The following is a 19,474-nucleotide window of genomic DNA, read 5'->3' as shown; positions in this document are numbered from 1 at the left end:
TAAATAATATAATTAATTTAGTCTATCTAAGGATCTATCATAAAGAAATCTACTAATTTATCAATGACTTTTATACATATCATGTTACATTTTTCTTATGTTGAAGTCATACTGATGGAAAGTTTATGATATCTCACCCTCATTGCGAATGACTCATTCCATAAGCATTTGTAGTCCAGAGCTAAATAAATTCAAAATCAAGTTTTGGGTTAAATAAGTTCAATTTGAATCAAATAATTCTCTACTTTTTAATTAAGATCAAATAAGTATGTATTTAATAAGATATTATTTTTTAATAATAAAATATTATTTTCCCTATTTTTAATAATAAAATGTTAAAACTAATAATTTTTATTCATTCTGTTCTTTATTTTATTTTATTTTTTAAATTTTATTTTATTTAAAAATAATAAAAAATTTTAATATTTAAAATTAAAAAAAATATATTTTATTAGGTGAATACTTTTTTGACCTTAATAACTTATTTAGCAAAAAACTTAATTTTAAAATTATTTAACACTCAACCGAAAGTATAAGAACTTATTTAATTCTTTTTACTTTTTACATAAAAGACTTTAAAAGTGATGGGACTTTTCAAATTTAATCTCACAAATCCTAAGTTAAGGGTTTAGAAAATAAGAAATAAGATTCTTAATCTGAAGGAATTTTTCATCAACTACTTAGTATATTACTTCATTAATTAGCCTTCTTTAAAATAAATTATTTGTAAGAAAAGAATTTAAATTTAATTCTCATATAGGTTTTGTTTGAAATAAATCATTTACATAAAAAAAAATTAAATAAATTCTCACATAATTATATTTAATTTCTATTTTTGAAAATTATTTTTTTCTTAAGAATTATATTTGAAAGAAAATTTTTAGATACACATACATGTAGAGAAGAATCACTCATATTTTAAGGTTTTATTTTGGCAGAATAACAAATTTTCCATGATGAAAGGAAGACAAATTTCAAAAGAAATATGTAAGGAAGAGTAGCTAGTAGAATTTTATATTTTTCTAATATTCAAACAACTTGATTGCCCCGTTGCTTTGGGTCATTGCCAATTTGTTTGAAAGAATCCCTTTGCCATATTTTTCATTTGAATATATATATATATATATCAATTTACAATTCTCATAATTTTTTTTTATAAAGAACATATATATAAGACAGAGATGGCACATACCCTTAACAAAATCATGACAAATTTGTTAAGTCATGTTAAGTTATATCTTATACACACACTTCACAAGCGATGTGGGACTAGACACCCGAGAGATAGTATACAGCACCACACCAACACACAAGCATAATTTTAACTTATATATGTCTAATTACTTTATAAATAATTACTCATTATTTCCATCATAATATTATTTTTAAATTCTTCTTTATACTTGGACTGAATGCACAATTATGTATCTATTGTAATTCAAGAAGTCTTCCTCAACTAAAACAAAAATTTTTAAAAATAAAATTGAAAATCAAAAGAATATATATATGAGATATTTTATGGAACACCTGCCTTTCATTTTTTTTTTTTTTAAATAACCTATATCATAATTTATTTTGAAAAACTTGTTGGACCTATTCAATAATATTAGTTATTTTAATAATTGGTAGCTATTAGATATTAGCAATTAGCTATTAGATATTAATCGTTAATGGTTAGCTATTTATATAGCTATTTAAAGTAGAACTGTTTGGTGAAAATATTTATTGGATAAGCTGTTAAATATAGAAATAGTGATACAATCTTATTAATTTAGTTCAAAAGCTCTCTCAACCTTTAAAAATTATGAGGGGTAACTTTTTATAAATTACTCTCTCAACTTCTGAAGACTAGTATAAATATTATGTTATCGAATAATATAAATAAGAGAAATACTTTTAACCCGAGTTAAAATATAAAATACTACCTTAAAAATTGTTATCAATCAGATGACATACTGTTGTAAGAAATTCAAAACTCCATTATTCAGTTAACCTTAACGTCAAGGTCCCCCATCAAGACCGATGAGTGTAATGTGAGCAAATGATAATACTTATTGTCAAGAATAACGATGTACATTATAGTTGAACACCCTTTATTTTTGGCAGAATTTATTAAGTGGTGTGTAATTTGCATAATATTTTTAAGAAAATATAAGAAAATAAAATAATAAGTAGCTTCTATATATAATTGAAATCATCTTTTTAATCCTTTTGTAATAGTTTTATATTAATAATAATTTATAAAAATTAAATTAAGAAAAATGAGGATTAAAATATCAAAATACTAATTTTAACTCAAATTTAAATTTTTTTTAATAACTTATGCAAATGGTTAAGGCTAAATGTACATAATTTATTGAATATCTAAACTTATAAAAATTATAACAATTAAATATAAGTTTGTCAATTTTGCTGATTTTGCTCTAAGTTTTCATAAAAGCCCTAGTTAGAAAAAAAAATCCAAACATTTTCATGTTTTGCTACCTAATCTAAACGTTTAAATCTTGATATAATTGGCTAAATTTTCAAACTTTTTAAAAATTTTATCCAAATTTTAGAGCTTTTTTGTTACTAGGCTTTCATAAAATGATAAAATTACCTCAATAAAATGACTGCCATAAAATTAAAATTTAGAGCAAAGCTAGAAAAATTTAGATTACAAGTAGCAATAAGTGGGATTGTCTCCGAATTTTTATACAAGTTATTGCTGACATGATTAATTTATGTTTAATGTTTATAAGTTCAGTTGTTTAATAGCTCAGCAATGTTCAATGAAAAAGATATGATTTTCTTAGACTCTTTCTTTTTTACTTAATAAATTTATATAATTTTATTAATTTCTTATTTTTAATTATTTTAATATGATAATTTTTAAAAAAATATATATATTGGTAATATACTATAATCAATATTTTTAATAAATTAATAATTTAAATTAAAAAAATTAGTTGTCAATTAATTAAATATTTAATAAAGTATAATCACTTTAAGAATATTATTTTAGATTATTTTTAATTATACGATTAATATACATTGAAAATATTTTGTGTATAAATTAAAAATAAAAATTTAATTTACACATTAAGAAAGAAAATTTAAAAAATTATAATCATTTTTAATTTAAGTGACTTCCACTCACCGTTGCTTTGTGTCATAGCCAATTTGTTTGAAAGAATCCCTTTGCCATATTTTCATTTGAAAAAGAAAAAAAAAATTAAAATTCTTATTAAAGCTAGTATTTTTTTTAGTTTTTAAAAAATCTGTCATTCTATATAAGATAGACACTCACCTCTGAATATTAATCATTATTCCAATTACACATTGAGATTAGTATAATATACACACTTAAATCCCTCAGATTTGTCGTCAGAATCATCTTACAAATCATGGGAATTATTATATTTCTTCAGATTCTGAGCATCTTCATTGGTTTTCTATGTATGGAAACCAATGGATCCACTTTGGTCCATCAAGCATTGGAAGTCCAATGCAAAGAGAGTGAGAGAGAAGCTCTTCTTAAGTTTAAAGAAGGATTCAAGAATCATTTCGGCTACTTCTCATCTTGGAAGGCTGAAGAAGATTGCTGTCAATGGGAAAGAGTCGGCTGCAACAACGAAACAGGCCATGTTATTGCACTTGATCTCCAAGGAGACAAAGGTGCAGTAACTTTGCAGTTGCAAGGTGAGATAAGTAGATCATTGCTTAACTTGACTCATCTAAGTTTTCTAGACCTAAGCCAGAATGATTTTAACAAAATTCAAATCCCTGAGTTCTTTGGTTCTCTTTCTAGTTTGAATTATCTGAATTTATCCAATGCCAAATTTAAGGGAACTATTCCTAACCAAATAGGAAATCTTTCTACCTTACAGGTTCTTGACTTAAGTGGTAATGGCTTTTCTCTTACAGCTAATAATCTTGATTGGCTCAGAGGTCTTTCTTCCTTGAAATTCCTTGATCTGGGTGGGGTAGATCTTAGCAAGGATAGTCACTGGCTAGAGGCAATCAATATGCTGCCTTCTCTTAAGGAGTTGGGATTGTTTGCTTGCAAACTTCAAAATCTTCCTGACTCTCTGTCTTATGTAAATTTCACTTCTCTAGAGGTCCTTGATCTCTCTCTTAACAGTTTCAATTCTTCCATACCAAATTGGTTATTTAAAATTGGCTCTGGTCTTGTTGAGATACATCTGAGAAGAAACCAATTTCATGGTCTAATTCCTGATGCTTTTGGGAACATGACTTCTCTGGTTGAATTAGACCTCTCAGAGAATAATCTCCAAGGTCATGTTCCAAAAAGTCTGGCAACACTTTCAAGATTAACAGTCTTGAATGTTGCTTGGAATTCCTTGGAAGGTATTGTCACTGATGTTCAGCTACTAAACCTCAGCAACTTGCGAGTGTTAGAGCTTTCCTCAAACCAGTTGGCCTTTGATGTGAGCTCAAGCTGGATTCCCCCCTTAGCTGGAGATTGCAGGTCTAAGTTGTTGCAATCTCGGGCAACAATTTCCAAATTGGCTCCAAACTCAGAAAAGCCTTTCTTTCATCGATATCTCAAAATCAGGAATTTCAGACATTGTGCCAAACTGGTTTTGGAATCTCTCTCCGGAAGTTCAGTACATGAATCTTTCTTTCAATGGCCTAAGAGGGAATGTGCCTGATTTGTCACTGAACAGAAAACTATCAATAATAGATTTGACTCATAATAGATTTTCAGGATCCCTTCCTCTTTTCTCTCCCAACATGAGGGTTGTAATCCTGTCAAGAAATTCATTTTCTGGGCCACTATCCAACTTGTGTGAGATGATAAGCGTAAACAATTTTCTTGGTTATCTAGATTTATCAGATAATCTTCTGTCAGGACCAATTCCAGACTGCTGGAATTATGGGAAAGATTTGGAGGTTTTAAATTTAGCAAGAAATAATCTTTCTGTCAAAATCCCTGATTCAATTGGCTATCTAGTACAACTTAAAATGCTGATATTTGAGAATAATGGTCTTTATGGAGAAATTCCACCATCGTTGAAGAGTTGCACAAGCTTGTTAGTTATTGATCTGGGGCTAAACAAGTTATCAGGAGCTATACCAGAATGGATTGGAGAAAATTTGTTGGACCTCAGGATTCTTGTCTTAAATTCAAATGCATTAGAAGGGCTTATTCCCTTGCAGCTATGCCAGCTAAAAGCTCTGAAATTGTTGAACCTTGCATCGAATCGCTTGTCAGGACGGATTCCAAGTTGTGTTGGCACTTTACAGGCCCTGACTGAGCCAGGCAGCAGCTGTTATTACAATTATGATTTGAAAACTCTCTCCATGATGCATCTCGAAAGGAATATCACAGGGGCACAACGTCTCTTTCCTCAAGCTGTTCCTGTAGTGAAGTCCATGGATCTTTCATCAAATAATCTTTCTGGAGAAATTCCTTCGCAATTTACGAGCCTAGGTGGATTACTTGCCTTGAACTTGTCTAGAAACAGTTTAACAGGAACTATCCCGCCAAACATAGGTGCAATGGAAGCCATGGAATCCCTTGATTTATCATGGAATGAACTTTCATGCGCCATTCCTGACAGCATACTGAGTTTGTCCAACCTTTCTCACCTAAATTTGTCTCATAACAAGTTGTCAGGACCAATTCCTCATGGAAAGAACCTGCTCTCCAAGTTTGGCGCAACATCATATCTAGAGAATCAAAATCTCTGTGGTCCTCCCCTTTCAAAGAATTGCTTAGAACGTGAATCATATGGAGCTCCAGATTGTCCCAAAATGGAGCTACAAGAAAGAAGCAGAAGCAGTGAAGAAGAAACTGGAAATGGAATGGGAATACCTCCATTTTATATCAGTATGGCACTTGGCTTCATTATAGGGTTTTGGGGATTTTGGACCCCTTTGCTGCTTAATACCTCATGGAGGCATGCCTATTTTAAATTCCTGGGCAGCATGATTGATGAAATTTATGTTAGAGTAGTAGTTGGTGTAGCTAAATTGCAAAGAAAGCTACAGAGCCAACGGCAAGGAGAATAAAGTTTTCCAATAATGTGAAAGTCTTGCTGTGTATGATTTTCCAAACTTGGTTAAAAAATTTCCTCTTTCATAATCCCTACCAGTCCTAATAAGGATCATATAAAATTTCCAAAATAACAGTAAGTAAAATATTCTTAATTAGGATTAAAATAGATATGTGGGTCTATAGAATCATTCATCACATGTTTTGATGAAATTGCAGTAAGAGATGTGGTTTCTTGGACTACTCTTCTTTTTGGGGAGAGGGAAGAAGAGAGAAAGGAACTTGGTTTGTGAATTAGAGCCATAAAACTAAATTAATATTCACTGTAGAATCAAACACAAAACAGAGATGAAAGAAAATGCCCATTTTAATTATGATAAACAATAAACTTCATTTTGGAAGAAAAATGTTTGAACATTACGAACAATTAATCAAAACATGGACAACACATACTACGATAAATCATATATGTCTCTCACTATGGATTTGGAACTATCCAAAAAGATGGAGAACCAGTCCTCCCTAAACCAAAGGCATAAAATGGTTTCGTAATCTTCTCTTCCAGGCTAAACTTGCCAAGATCATACCCTGCATATGAGTAATCCTTGTTCATCTGGTTCCAAATGTCGCCTGTGAAGTAAATAGAATTCTTTTCAAATCCTGAAAAATCCTGAGCTGAGAGTGACATTGAGTGGTTACCGGCCAGAAACAGTACCTCATTCTTCAAATTGTCTACTTCCACCCAATTCGGATCATTGGAATCCAGCCTGTAAACATGAAAGTTCTGTGTACGATATGGGCAAACCCAAAGTTTGCCTTCTTTCCCCAAATACCTTAACACCAGCAAAAGATCGCCAGATGATTCCACCAAGTGACTTTGGCAACAATGTGGACTTCTCAAACACTCTGTAGCTTCCATTATTTTTCTTGGGACTGAAGGGTGGATTTCCCTATTCTTTATTGGCAAAGAAGCATGAAAATCCCAGACTTCAATGGAATTATCCAAAGTTAATGCATAAAAAAGATCATTACAGTATATGATATCGCAGTATTTCCGAGATGCACCATTAGAAATAGTCCAACCTGAAACACCTTTCTTATAGAAAGCAAGCCTTGAAACATAACCTAAAATTAGTACAACTACATAGTTGTTGTCATGAGATGGATCTGACGACAAGATAGCTCTGGTGATAAAACCCTTTCTCAACACCTTGATGAAGTAGGATTTATGAACTAGAAACACGAACCTCTCAATTGTAGGCAATTGAATTCGAACTTGCGAAAAGGGGTTGAGGAGGAAGGGTTTTGCTTCATCATCCAAAAGCACTAGCCAACCATGAGACGACCCAACGCACCAAGCATCATCACCGAAGAGATTACTAATATTCTTGATCTGATATACCTTATTGTCCTCAAGACTAAAGAAGCAACGAGCATGATGTTCTTGGTTGCCGGGGAGCAGGAGCCATGGTGTTCGAGGCAAAAAAGAGACATAGGATTCTGCAAAGGAACGCCAAGAAGAACAAACAGCCTTCAAGCGAATGATATTTATGAAAGATAGCTTTGAAATTATCAATTCCAGTAGTTCAGGTTGAAGGTCAGACCAGTTTGGTTTGACAGCGAAAGAATCCTCAATAAAAGAAAGCCGTAATCTTTTGGAGCTAGTACCCGAGTGTTCTTCCATGGTAGCCGAAGTAGAGAAGAGACTGCTGTAGAAGCAGTAGAAAGGCCGGTTTCCTATGGCTGGTTCATACTGATTGTTAAGGATTGTTAAGGATTTGGATCTCAAATCCATTCCCTAATAGGACAGTAGCGGCGTGGGTCTTGAGATCTATGAACGGGTAAGATCCTTTTTGTTTTTTTTTTAAATAGCTTGTAAGTGAATTATTTAACCCAATATTCCTAGTTTAGTTTATTTTAGTTTTTATAATTTTTAAAAAATATTAAATTAAATCAATAAAAAACAATTAGGCTTAAATTCAGCTCTGCCACCCATTTCTATCCATGAAATTACCCATTTCTATTTAGCTTAAGCCCATTGAAAACTGTTTAGCTTAAACCCAACAATTACCTAATTAAGGGATTGGATCAGTCAATCATGAATAGTAAATTTGAGAATATCTCTGTTTTTTCCATTTTTCAGAAATATCTCAGTCCACCCGCCGTGGAAACACGCTCCTGCCTCTCCTTACTTTGGTAACTTCTCTCTCTATCTCTCCTCTTTGTTCTTTTCCTCCAGTTTTCTAGTGTAAGGATTATTATGGGTTCAATTTGTTTGCGTATATTTGTTTTCTGACGAAAGTTTTGTACGATTTGCTATGGGTAGATGAAGATTTGTTCTTGGGATGGTTAATGTGAACAAAATCAATGAGGTTCTAGCTATTTGGAAAGATATTATATGTGAGGTTCAGCAGCACATGAATGATCAAAAGGGTATTGAGTAAAAGCTGCTACTGATAAATTCATTTTCTTCTTCCAAAATAGATATCCATTGCATATTCTTAAGGAAAAAAGAATAGAGACCCAACTTCTTCCTCCCCCAAACTGCATGCTAGTGGTCTGCTTTAATGTTATTGAAGTTATTCTGTCGTTTGTTTCTATACCATTTGTCATCTGTTTCTTTTTCATTAATTTGTGGATTAAAATTATCATGCTGATATAGTTGTTCCTGTTTGTCTCTCCTGCTTTTGCTTCTGTGGGCTTTGAAATCCCTGAAAGTGTTTTTAACCTTTCTTAATTCAATTCTTTTTGACTAATTCAATTGTTGATTAAGTACTATCTTGTTGTAGTTCTTTGACTAGTGATAACATTTACCTGCAAATGAAGGGTATAAAGGGCTCTTAAGTTCTATTACAAGTGCAACAAAAAGAACTCTCACTTCAAAAGCATTAGCAATCAGTCTAGTGAGAGAAAAAGAAACTTTGGAGGGAAGATCCATTTACATCTCCTTTTATCACATTTACGTTCATCTAATGGATTGTCTGTTTGGGTTGGGAGGAATTATAACTTCTATTTTGGCAGTGGTTTTTTGGTATATCTTTAGAGTAAAGAAGACAAGTTCGTCAGTAAAGAACTTAAGAGATGGGAATTTTTGAAGCGCTCCAGAACAAAAATACGTTTTTCTGATGTAGCAACAAATACTGACATAATCATTGTTGGTGCTGGTGTTGCTGGTTCAGCTCTTGCTTACACGCTTGGCAAGGTACAGGTCCCTCTCCATTGCTTTAAGTACCAGAGATGAGTCTTTTATGTCCATGTTTTATGCTACCAATGGGATTATCAAAAACTTGAAAAAGTTAGAAATGAATATATTCCAATTTAGTGCAGTATGATCCGCAACCTTCTTTTGCTACTTACCGCAGGATGGCTGCCAATTGTCTGTAATTGAAAGAGACCTGACTGAACCTGATAGAATTGTTGGTGAACTCCTACAGCCTGGGGGCTATCTAAAATTGATTGAGTTGGGTCTTGAGTTATGGGAAACTCTTCATATACACTACAGAGTGCCTGGGGGCTATCTAAAATCGATTTGAGTTGGGTCTTGAGGGTATGGGAAACTCATCATATACACTACAAAGTTTTTCAAGAACCAACTTACATATTTGAAAATTCTATTACAGCTTTTGTTTTTGGTGTAATATGCGAAATCTTTAATTAATTTTCTGACATGGGAGTATGTATTTGTGGATGTGGATTGTGTTGAACAGAGATGCTCAACAAGTATTTGGATATGCTATTTACAAAGATGGAAAAAGTACTAAGCTATCTTGTCCTCTGCAAAGTTTTCAATTGGATGTAGCTGGAAGAAGTTTCCACAATGGACGTTTCATACAAAGAATGTGTGAGAAGGCTGCAACTCTTGCCAAGTAATCTGTCTTGTTATGTATATTCTGCATTCTAGTTCAAGAAAATGATATTGAAGTTAAAATGGATATGAATTCAACATTGTAGTTTGCAAAGCATTTGCTAGTATTAATCATATAATACATCTCTTTTTATTTTTTTTTCTTTTTCTTTTTTGCAATTTTTTTTTCTTTCTTGATCTTTTATATAGTGTAACATTGGGGCAAGGGACAGTAATATCTCTCCTTGAAGAAAAGGGCACTATTAAAGGGGTGTTGTACAAAACAGAAACTGGACAAGAATTGAGAGCATATGCTCGCCTTACAATAGTATGTGATGGTTGTTTTTCAAACCTACAGTGCTCGCTTTGCAAACCTAAGGTGAAGAATCTGTTAGTTTAATTTAACCAAGTTAATTTATTAAAGAAGCTTGATCTTACGGTATGAGTTCCATGGGAAGAAAACTCAACTTCTCACTTTTCACACTATATGGTTTCCAATTGATATTAACAGAGGTTAGAAACAATTCAGCAGGTTGATATCCCTTCCTTTTTTGTTGCCTTGGTTCTAGAGAACTGTGATCTTCCATATAAAAATCATGGACATGATGTTCTTGCCGATCCTTCACCCATCTTGTTTTATCCAATCAGTAGCACTGAGGTCTGTTGTTTAGTTGATGTGCCTGGACAGAAGGTAGCCTCCATTTCCAATGGTGAAATGGCTTAATATTTGAGAACAGTGGCGGCTCAACAGGTATTGAATTTGGAATCCACTTAACATGATTTTTAATCATTTTATGTTGTAGCACTAATTCATTGCAAGCTCATATTTATGAACAAAAATGCTGATAAAAAAATTTTCTGATTTCTTGATTTACATCTTAAAAAATCCAGGAATATTTTTTATTTACATTTTTTAGAAAAATATAAGACTTAAATTATCAAATAGTTTATTTCTTCATAGAATTTCACTGCTGTTTCCATTGTATTTATCTTTGGTAGTTTTGTTCACTAGAACAAGAATATGTGAAATGTTTAATTGCGTTGGACATCCCTTTACACATTGTAGAAGTTTATTACACACACAAGCAACAGAACTGCACATATCTGTAGAAAAATATGGTGTATGAATTCAGGAAACGGAAATGAAAACAGGGGAGAGAGCATTCTATGCGGAAGTCTAATTTTTCTTCATTTTCATTCAACATATACACTGGATGTTAATCTACAAAATGCCTTTTGTTCAAGGACTAACATGATAACTATCATCCACACATCAACACAAGTTAACACAAGTTTAAATTGTACTGGACATGAGTTAGGTTTCTGTACTGAGTTGCAATGCATTAACCATAACATATTAATATCTACTTCTCATAGCTTTTTGGCATTAATCTTATAACAGATACCTTTTGAGCTGCATGCTTCTTCATATCTGCAATTGAAAAGGGAAATGTACAAACAATGCCAAACAAAAGCATGCCAGCTTCTCCATATCCAACTCCCATTGCATTGTTGCTGGATCTGCATTCAACTTACGTCATCCTTTAACGGGTGGAGGGATGACTGAGGCTCTCTCTGACATAGTTTTGTTAAGCAACCTTCTTAGACCTCTACACAATCTTAATGATGCAGCTAATCTCTGCAAGTACCTTGAGTCCTTCTATACTATCGGAAAGTTAAGCAGCATTCATGTGTATCCTATATGAAACCTGTGCATCTTTAGGTATCCAGTTGCTTATAGTTTTCAAATATGTGCAAATTTGGTAATGGCTTTGCAGCTTTCCATGTGAGAATAAATTACCATTTCTATACTTTGATTTGTAATCAGAATGGTTGTGATCTGCATATGAAACATAAAGCTCTTTGCACTGCTTAAGAAATAATAACTAAACATATGATGCTTTTCCATTTTGGTTCAGCCAATGGCATCTACAATAAATACATTGGTTAGTGCCCTTTCCAAGGTTTTCTCTACATCAACTGATTTTGCAAGAGCCCTTTCCAAGGTTTTCTCTACATCAACTGATCTTGCAAGGAATGAATTGCGGCAAGCATGTTTCGGCTATTTGTGTTTTGGTGGTGCTTTTTCAAACGGATCAAGTTTAGTCCTACATTTCTTTGTTGTGGCTGTCTGTGGTGTTGGTCTCTTAATACTTCCATTTCCTTCACCTAAAAGCATATGGACTGGTGCTAAATTGATGAAGGTATGGATCTTTTGTAATAACAGTGATTGCTTTTGATTGAATTGGCAAACAATTTATTTCCATAAGTATTTGTCTTTCATTAAGATGATTTTGCAATCCATAACATGTTCCATTCTGTAGGCTGCATCAATTTTCAACTTTCCCATAATGAAGGCCAAAGGAGTTAGACGGGTATTCTTCCTAGTAACCATGCCATCACATCATAGAGCTTCTCCTTGATATTCAACATTTGAAAACAAGTAGCATGACACTTTTGTAAGTTCTAGGAAAAAGTTTTGCAGTGTATATTGTGTATCAATATTTTCGGAATTTGACTCCGAAGAAGTATTCATTAATTGTTGAATTATTCCAATTTCAAATGATACAAGCATGAAATTCATTATTCAGCGTTCTCGATGTAGTAGTGGACTGTTTAATGTGTTGTGTATGTTTGTTGCTGGAGTTGTATTGAAATCACTGTCCATCAAAACTGATCATTGTAGCAAATCAAAGCTTAAACGTTTTGCAATAGTTAATTGAGGCCAAAGATGCTGGAATGAGTCTGGAGAAAAGGGTTTGAATATTTCAGTATACCATGACAGAGCAAATGATACCAAGGTTATCACTTTGCAGCTATTCAAGTTCATCTTTCATATCAATTCCTCTACAACTATGAGGAATCTTAAAACTGGAATGTATCAATCAGAGATACCTAAAACTACTGCTAATGTATAAATTAGATGATGATATGATATTCAATAAGACATTATCGGTTCCACCTACAATGGAAGAGCTACTGCTTGCATATGATTCTTGTATGCTAACAAAAGATGCAGGTAAAATTCTTGATGGAAACATGATCTATGATGGTGAGAAATTGTATTTAATCATTGAAACATGATAATTATGAGCATTTATATTGTTGTATAGTATTGTTAACTGGTTCTTTGTATATCTAAATTCCACATAAATGCTGCTTCTTTATCATATATAAAGCTATATCAATGTTTAATAGTAAGGCATTGTAAATGCAGGATTGTCAAAGACTTGCTCTTAAGAGTAAGTTTTCTGTTAATAGTTTGGATCAAGTCCAAAGCTGTTCTTGATCACAACTATCATTTATACTCGTTTAGTAAAGTCGTTGAACCACAAATAGCTTTACATTAAATAGATTTGATACTCATTTCATTTGTAAATTAAAATAGATTACCATGCTATCTTCTACGTAGGAGTGAGCATTCGGTTCGAACTGAACCGAACTGAATTAAATTATGAAAACTGAATTATATATTTTAGAAATTGAATCGAAATTAATGAAAAATCGAATCGAACCAAATCATTCTATTTCGATTCAGTTCAGTTCAAACCGATCGGTTTAATTTTGATTGATTTTTTAATTTAGACTTAATTTTTAAGTTATTTGTCTAATTTTGACTTTAATTTGAACCTAATAACCATTAATCAATGAAATTAAACAATTTATATATATAATTAAATATAATTCATAAATTCCTGGATAAAAATAAATCAATTCAAAAATGATTCGGTTCAATTTGATTCGATTTAAATATATAAAATTATTATTCGATTCAATTCAATTTAATCGATTTTTTCTCTTCAAAATCAAATCAAACCAAAATAATTAAAATATTTATAATATAAAATCGAACTAAACCAATTAAACTGAATTAATTTAATTCAATTTAAATCTACTCAACCCCTACTTCTACATCTCCAAGATAGAACTACTATGCATAGGAGTAGAAGCATCAAGATTGAAGTCTTACGCAAGCACAGTCCCCAAAAATCAAGAACCATTACGCGAGCACAATCCCCAATATCTACAGAATTATACCAGTAATCCATCATTGTACTCTACAATTTATCATCAACATATTATAGAAAAAAATGGTTAATTTTTTTTTTAAAAAAAATTATTAACGTAAGCTATTTTTAAATTAAAAATTAGAGAAGCTCGTAATGAATAATAATTTTATTTAATAATTAATATTTTTTTATTATTTAAAATTATTAATTCTTTAATTATATAATTAAATAATTTATAAATTATATGTATATAATTACAAAATTAATAACTTAATCATTATTTAAAGAAATTATATAATTAGTTAATAAAAAATAGAGAGAATTTAATGAAATTATTTGGCATATATATATATAATTTAAAAATTTTAATAATAAAATAATATAATATAATTAATATTAACCAAAGTAATAATATTAATTATTTATTAATTGCACTATAAAAAATATCAAAAAAATAATGAAAATTAAATATTAGTATAAATTTCTTATTTACCATGACTATGAAAATAAAATTTTATTTTATCTTTCCATAATTCTTTTTTCTAGGTATTTATAATAATTAAATAATAATAACTTGTAACATCCATAATTTCAAATAATTATTTTATATATTTTATTCTAACTCTAGTATTGTGAACTTTGTGTATGTACTTTCATTTTGTGGAAATTCGATCGTCGCCCGGATCTGCAATTTCGAGCCGAGCAGATAAGCTGCTAGAACTATTTCAGAACCAGGTCAAGATTATAGGATACCCCACCGTTTTCAAACTTTCTGGACGCGTTCCAGTTATCAAATTTGACATAGGTAAACTCGAACTCTACATTACTCAATTTTTACCTTGTACTGGGTTAGAATAAAATTTATAAAATATTCGTGGATGATAAGAAAATGACGATTACTATTGCAATAGCCTTATAATATTATTAAGGACCACGAGGCAGGTTTATAGAATTTTTAAAGTTAGTTTGGATAGTTTTTAAAAAATATTAGTTTTGAAGTCTTATAATTGAGTTGTCTGATATTGTGATCATTGTTTGGTTTGGAGGGCCATATAATGATGATGAGATATGGGTTGAGTTTAGAAGTGTTATTTGAACCATTTTGCAGGTTGAGTAGGTCATAGGTATAGGGGAGACTCTGCCGAATTTTCAGCATAACTTAGGGTGTCTTTAGTCTTTTCTAAACTTGTATTGAGTCAAATATATTAAATAATTGCAATGAAATTGTCAGGTGAGCCAAGAAAGCCTTCCTCCTCCGCCTAGCCGCCGCAGTGACCTCGGTTCAAGTTTGTGAGTAAAATATTAATTTTAATTATAATTTCAATATTATTATATGTTCAGGCATGCCCATGCATCACTTATAAATATATATCTATGTAGTTAAACACTAGGCACGTTTTATATTGCATTCTTAATTGATGAATTGCCATGGATGTTGTTTGTGGTAATTTGGAGCAGTGTGCGTGCATTGGCGTGCGTGCGCTATGTTATTAGATATGGACAGGACGGGTAGACACGGCTTGAGAGACACTCGCTGGGACCCGATCCTTTATTGATAAGTAGGGGTAGACACGGCTTGAGAGACACTCACTGGGACCCTGTATTTGGTTTATTAAGCAAAAGTCCGGCTTGAAAGACACTCACTGGCAAAGGTTGGATTAAGAAGGTTGTATAGGGGATCAGCTCGCATATATGTATTGCTTGATAGTGTTGGATGTGTGAGTGCTCCAAATTACTTTTTTGCTGTTATGATATGAAAATTATGATGATGTGGCATTTTACTCCACATGGTGCATTAGTTTTAGATAGTTATAGAGATTATGATTAAAATTGGTATTTTACTCTCTGAGTTGAAAGCTCACTCCTGTTCATCTATTTTTCCAGGCTACAGGAGGATTATTTTTTGTGGCTAACCTACTCTTCTTCTTCGCAGGTCCATTAATATTATTTAATGTATTTTGTACAATTGAGTTAAATTTTAGACTCTGCATGTATTAGAAGTACTTATTTTTATTTTGGGCCTGTATTATAAAAGTTATGAAGTACTTATTTTTATTTTGGGCCTGTATTATAAAAGTTATGTTAGACCTGTAAAATTATTAACTGTATGCATGATGGGATAGGATGAGGGAGCTGAGCTCCTATTTGAGTTATGACATTTTGATTATGTGGAGGGTGAGCTGAGCTCCCCAATTTATTATATATTGTGTTTACAGTCTCAAGTAGTCAAAAACTCCCCGTTGAATGGTCCATTTTATGGTCGGACTCTATTCGGTTGAATTCTTGAAATTGGGCCCAAATGGGCCTTAGAGTTGGGTTGAGGAATAGTTAGGCTTACTACGGACCTCAAGGGCTTTAGGCTGGCCCAGATCCTAGTGCCGGTCCCGCCCATAGGTTGAGTCGTGACAAAAGTGGTATCAGAGTTTAGGCTTTAGATTCATGGGAATGTGCGCACCTAGAGTTGTCACATGCGGAGTATAAGATTCTATTTCGTCTTTTTTCTGTAATTCTTCGTTTCTAGATTCTACGTTATTCCTCGGTTAATATAAGAGTGCTTCAGTTTAGCACCTCAGTTTTGTGAAGTACATAGAAGTGTGAAATAGAGTTAGCAGACATGTTGAGGTCTGCCATGGAAATACGTTCTCTAAGAAATACTATATTTCTATTAGTATGGGTCTAAGTGTTGTGCCTATCTGGTGCTAGGCACGAGTACATAAAGGTGAGTTTTGATAGTATAATTGCATTAGATAAGGGTGAGGATACTACTGCTGGCAGTCATCAGTGGATGACCCAGTCAGAGTAAGTTTATGATAATAGTAGATTTAAGAGAGATAAGAGATTAGGAGACCTAGTCTGTCAGGACGTATCATAGTAACTATACAATGTTCTCAATGTCTACTCTGTAAGCTGTAGATTACAGTATCGATATGAGATTATTTTGTAGAGCTATGTGCATCCCGGAGGTGCTTCATAATGAGGGTGTTTGCGGATGGCCTCTATTTTGGTATAGTTATGTCAGAATAGAGTTCTATATCTGCAGAGGAATTGGAAACTCCTTATTAGGGATCTAGAGCTAGAATATCGAAAGGTCATAGTTGGGTGGTAACTAGAGTCAGTAACTCGGTTACCCTAGCATGAGCTCGAGTTACATCAAGAGTTGCCATCAGACCAGAGGTTGTGGATTAGTTGCAAAGTAAAGGTGACATCTATAGCGTGAGACCATCTGGTCTTCGGTATGAAATTTTGGATGGTTTTTGCAGTACGACAGACGTTTTGCTTAGAGCTTAGTGAGAATAGTATACCTTATGTGTATCAGCAAGGTGTAAAGTACAACCCTACTACCTAGGGAAGGTTGGAAATATGAATTGATAATTTATAGAGCTATGATATGATAAGAGAGTCATTAATATGACATGGTTTTGGCAAGGTGGTAAATGTAGTTGTAACACCCTCCTTGTAGCAACTCCGTACATTCTACTGTTCCGGTGACCAGTGTCGGACTGGACAGCTAAACATTCGGAAAAATATTTAAACTAAAGTGAGGAACCATAATTAACTCAAATATTAATAAGAAAAATTTAGAAAAAATTTTAGAAATAAAATACAACCAAGTTAAATGAGCCGGTGCCCTAGCGATGGGTAACCAAGTGAGAAGTTGCGGTTCTCGCAACTAGGAGCCCTAGACCCGGGAGAAAAATTATAAAATAATTATTGGGACTCCAGAGAAGGGTCATTGAGGTTCCTATGGCATTAGAATGCCAAGAAAATATTTAGAAAAATTTTTCAATCGGTACAGACAATTTTGACCCGTTAAGCCAAATGGAGGGCATTTTGGTCATTTCGCCTTCAGAGGTGATTTTTGACCAACTTGTCCAATTAAGTACATAAATTATATGACATAAAATATGAATTAATATTGATGAAAAATCAATTTGAAGTTAGTAGAAAAGAAAAGAAAAGAAAATGAAATATATTACAAATTATGACATCATTATGATGTCATTTAAAAATTTCCACCAATTACATTTAAACAACCACTTAATTAACTAATAAAAAGAGATAATTGAGACCAAAAAAATCAAAACACCATCTGCCTTCTTCTCCCTCAAACCAGCCGAATTCTTGCCCTTAACCCAAACCTCCATTAAAACTTCATCAAGCTTCACACCCCACTAAGTTTCACTATAAACTCACTTAATTACTTCACAAAAATTCTTCCTTGCACCTTAAACTCTCTCTAACCCGCAAAAAGAAGAAGGAAAAGAAATTTTTTGCAAGCTTGGGAGTTAGCTCCAACAAGGTTAGTGCCATCTTTCTTTTTTTTCTTTGGATAATCATGTTAAGGCACTAAGTTAGGCTAAGAAATTGTGGGATTTGAAGGGAATTATGCATGCTAGGGTAGAGGTAAATTTCGGTAGCCTATTGGGAGTGGGGATTTGATTGTTTTAATGGGCTTAGAATGGATTCGAGATGGTGTTTGAAGTGTATATACATATTGATAATGAATTAGTGTGTTTAACTAATGCATGTTGTGTGAATTGGAATGGGGAATTAGGGTTTTGAAGAGAAATTTGGACTTTTTTTTATGTAATGTTGCATGAACATTCTAAGGGTCAATTAGTGACCATTTGAGGGAAATTGACCATAACTTGGAGTGAATTATAGCATTAGAAAACTGATTTGGTATGCTGCCTAGTGAGAGCAGCAGGTTTTGATGTAAGTCCAGCCTGTTTGGACAGCCACAACTTGGGCTGTGTAGGTTCAATTGGTATTTGGACAATTGGACATGAAACTAGACACATAATGGCACAACTTTGGTGAAGAAACCATGCCCAAAAGACCAAACCAAGTAGACCAAAAACTTGCATCAATCCGGGTGTCCTACAACCAGTTTTTGCAGAATGACCAAATGAACAGTGATTGTTCATTTGGCCATAACTCAGTGTAGAATGGCCCAATTGACCTGAAATTTTACCAGCAACAAGCTGAGATATAGACCAACAACTTTCATGAAGGAACCTACCCCAAATTATGACCAGAACCTATTCAACAAGAGAGTGGAAGTTACTGTTTACTGCACTGTAGATATGGTCAGTTCTGAAATTTTTCAATCCGGCCAGTTGTGGTTTTTGGACCATAACTTGAGCTACAAAACTCCAAATGGAGTGATTCAAAAAAAGAAATTCAACTAGACAAAATAAGGAACAACTTTCATGTTTATCATTTTCTCAAATTCCCACTGCAACAGTAACTAATGGAACAGTAAAAATAGGGTATAAAAACTGAAAATTCTGCTCCATTAATTTTAAGCTTAGAAATGGTATTGGTAATCAATGCCAACAAATTTTGAATGCAAAATGTGGTATGTTGGGAGTGTTAAAACCAATGTACCTATTTTCTATACAAAAGTCAACATTTTTGTTGACTAATGAAGGGAATAGTAACACCAAAACTTGAAATTCAAAAATTGAAAGATTCCAAAGTGACAAATGCCCTAGTATACCTAACAAGATTGGTTTGGATAGTTTGGCATGCCAATAGGGTTCAGTTAGCAGTACTGCACATGGCATTATGCCATTCTGTGATTTCATGGCTTTTAGCCATTCTGACCTTGTATTG

The 19,474-nt window shown here is 32.7% G+C and overlaps 4 protein-coding genes across 24 annotated transcripts; 3 read left to right on the top strand and 1 right to left on the bottom strand.

Annotated features, from left to right (window-relative positions):
* Positions 1-3,325: 3,325 nt before the first annotated feature.
* Positions 3,326-6,085, top strand: LOC110673498 (receptor-like protein EIX2). The gene has a single exon (XM_021836640.2). It carries the CDS (start codon positions 3,387-3,389, stop codon positions 4,653-4,655), a length of 1,269 nt encoding a protein of 422 aa, XP_021692332.2. The 5' UTR covers positions 3,326-3,386; the 3' UTR covers positions 4,656-6,085.
* Positions 4,738-6,018, top strand: LOC131172889 (receptor-like protein EIX1). The gene has a single exon (XM_058134429.1). It carries the CDS (start codon positions 4,738-4,740, stop codon positions 6,016-6,018), a length of 1,281 nt encoding a protein of 426 aa, XP_057990412.1.
* Positions 6,086-6,350: 265 nt separating the features above from the next.
* LOC110673493 (F-box protein At2g26160) lies at positions 6,351-7,865 on the bottom strand. Its single transcript, XM_021836637.2, has one exon. It carries the CDS (start codon positions 7,794-7,796, stop codon positions 6,480-6,482), a length of 1,317 nt encoding a protein of 438 aa, XP_021692329.2. The 5' UTR covers positions 7,797-7,865; the 3' UTR covers positions 6,351-6,479.
* Positions 7,866-8,012: 147 nt separating this feature from the next.
* LOC110673494 (squalene monooxygenase SE2-like) lies at positions 8,013-12,445 on the top strand. Of its 21 annotated transcripts, none has more exons than XR_009142969.1 (9): positions 8,017-8,197; positions 8,328-8,434; positions 9,023-9,203; positions 9,364-9,867; positions 10,056-10,596; positions 11,248-11,568; positions 11,765-11,809; positions 11,852-12,049; positions 12,170-12,445. XR_009142969.1 is itself a non-coding variant. In XM_058133282.1 (3 exons), the coding sequence occupies exons 1-3, from the start codon at positions 11,768-11,770 to the stop codon at positions 12,266-12,268; spliced, it is 339 nt and encodes a 112-aa protein (XP_057989265.1). In that variant the 5' UTR covers positions 10,630-11,767; the 3' UTR covers positions 12,269-12,445. The 21 variants fall into 21 exon arrangements, 1 of the variants encoding a protein (XP_057989265.1); XR_009142964.1 differs by having other exon boundaries at positions 8,828-9,203; XR_009142962.1 differs by having other exon boundaries at positions 8,791-9,203.
* Positions 12,446-19,474: the final 7,029 nt, after the last annotated feature.

The sequence above is a fragment of the Hevea brasiliensis genome, chromosome 14 (assembly GCF_030052815.1).
Source record: "Hevea brasiliensis isolate MT/VB/25A 57/8 chromosome 14, ASM3005281v1, whole genome shotgun sequence".
Classification (NCBI taxonomy): domain Eukaryota; kingdom Viridiplantae; phylum Streptophyta; class Magnoliopsida; order Malpighiales; family Euphorbiaceae; genus Hevea; species Hevea brasiliensis.
The sequence above is the reverse complement of the archived record's forward strand: the minus strand, read 5'-3'. Positions and strand labels throughout refer to the sequence as shown.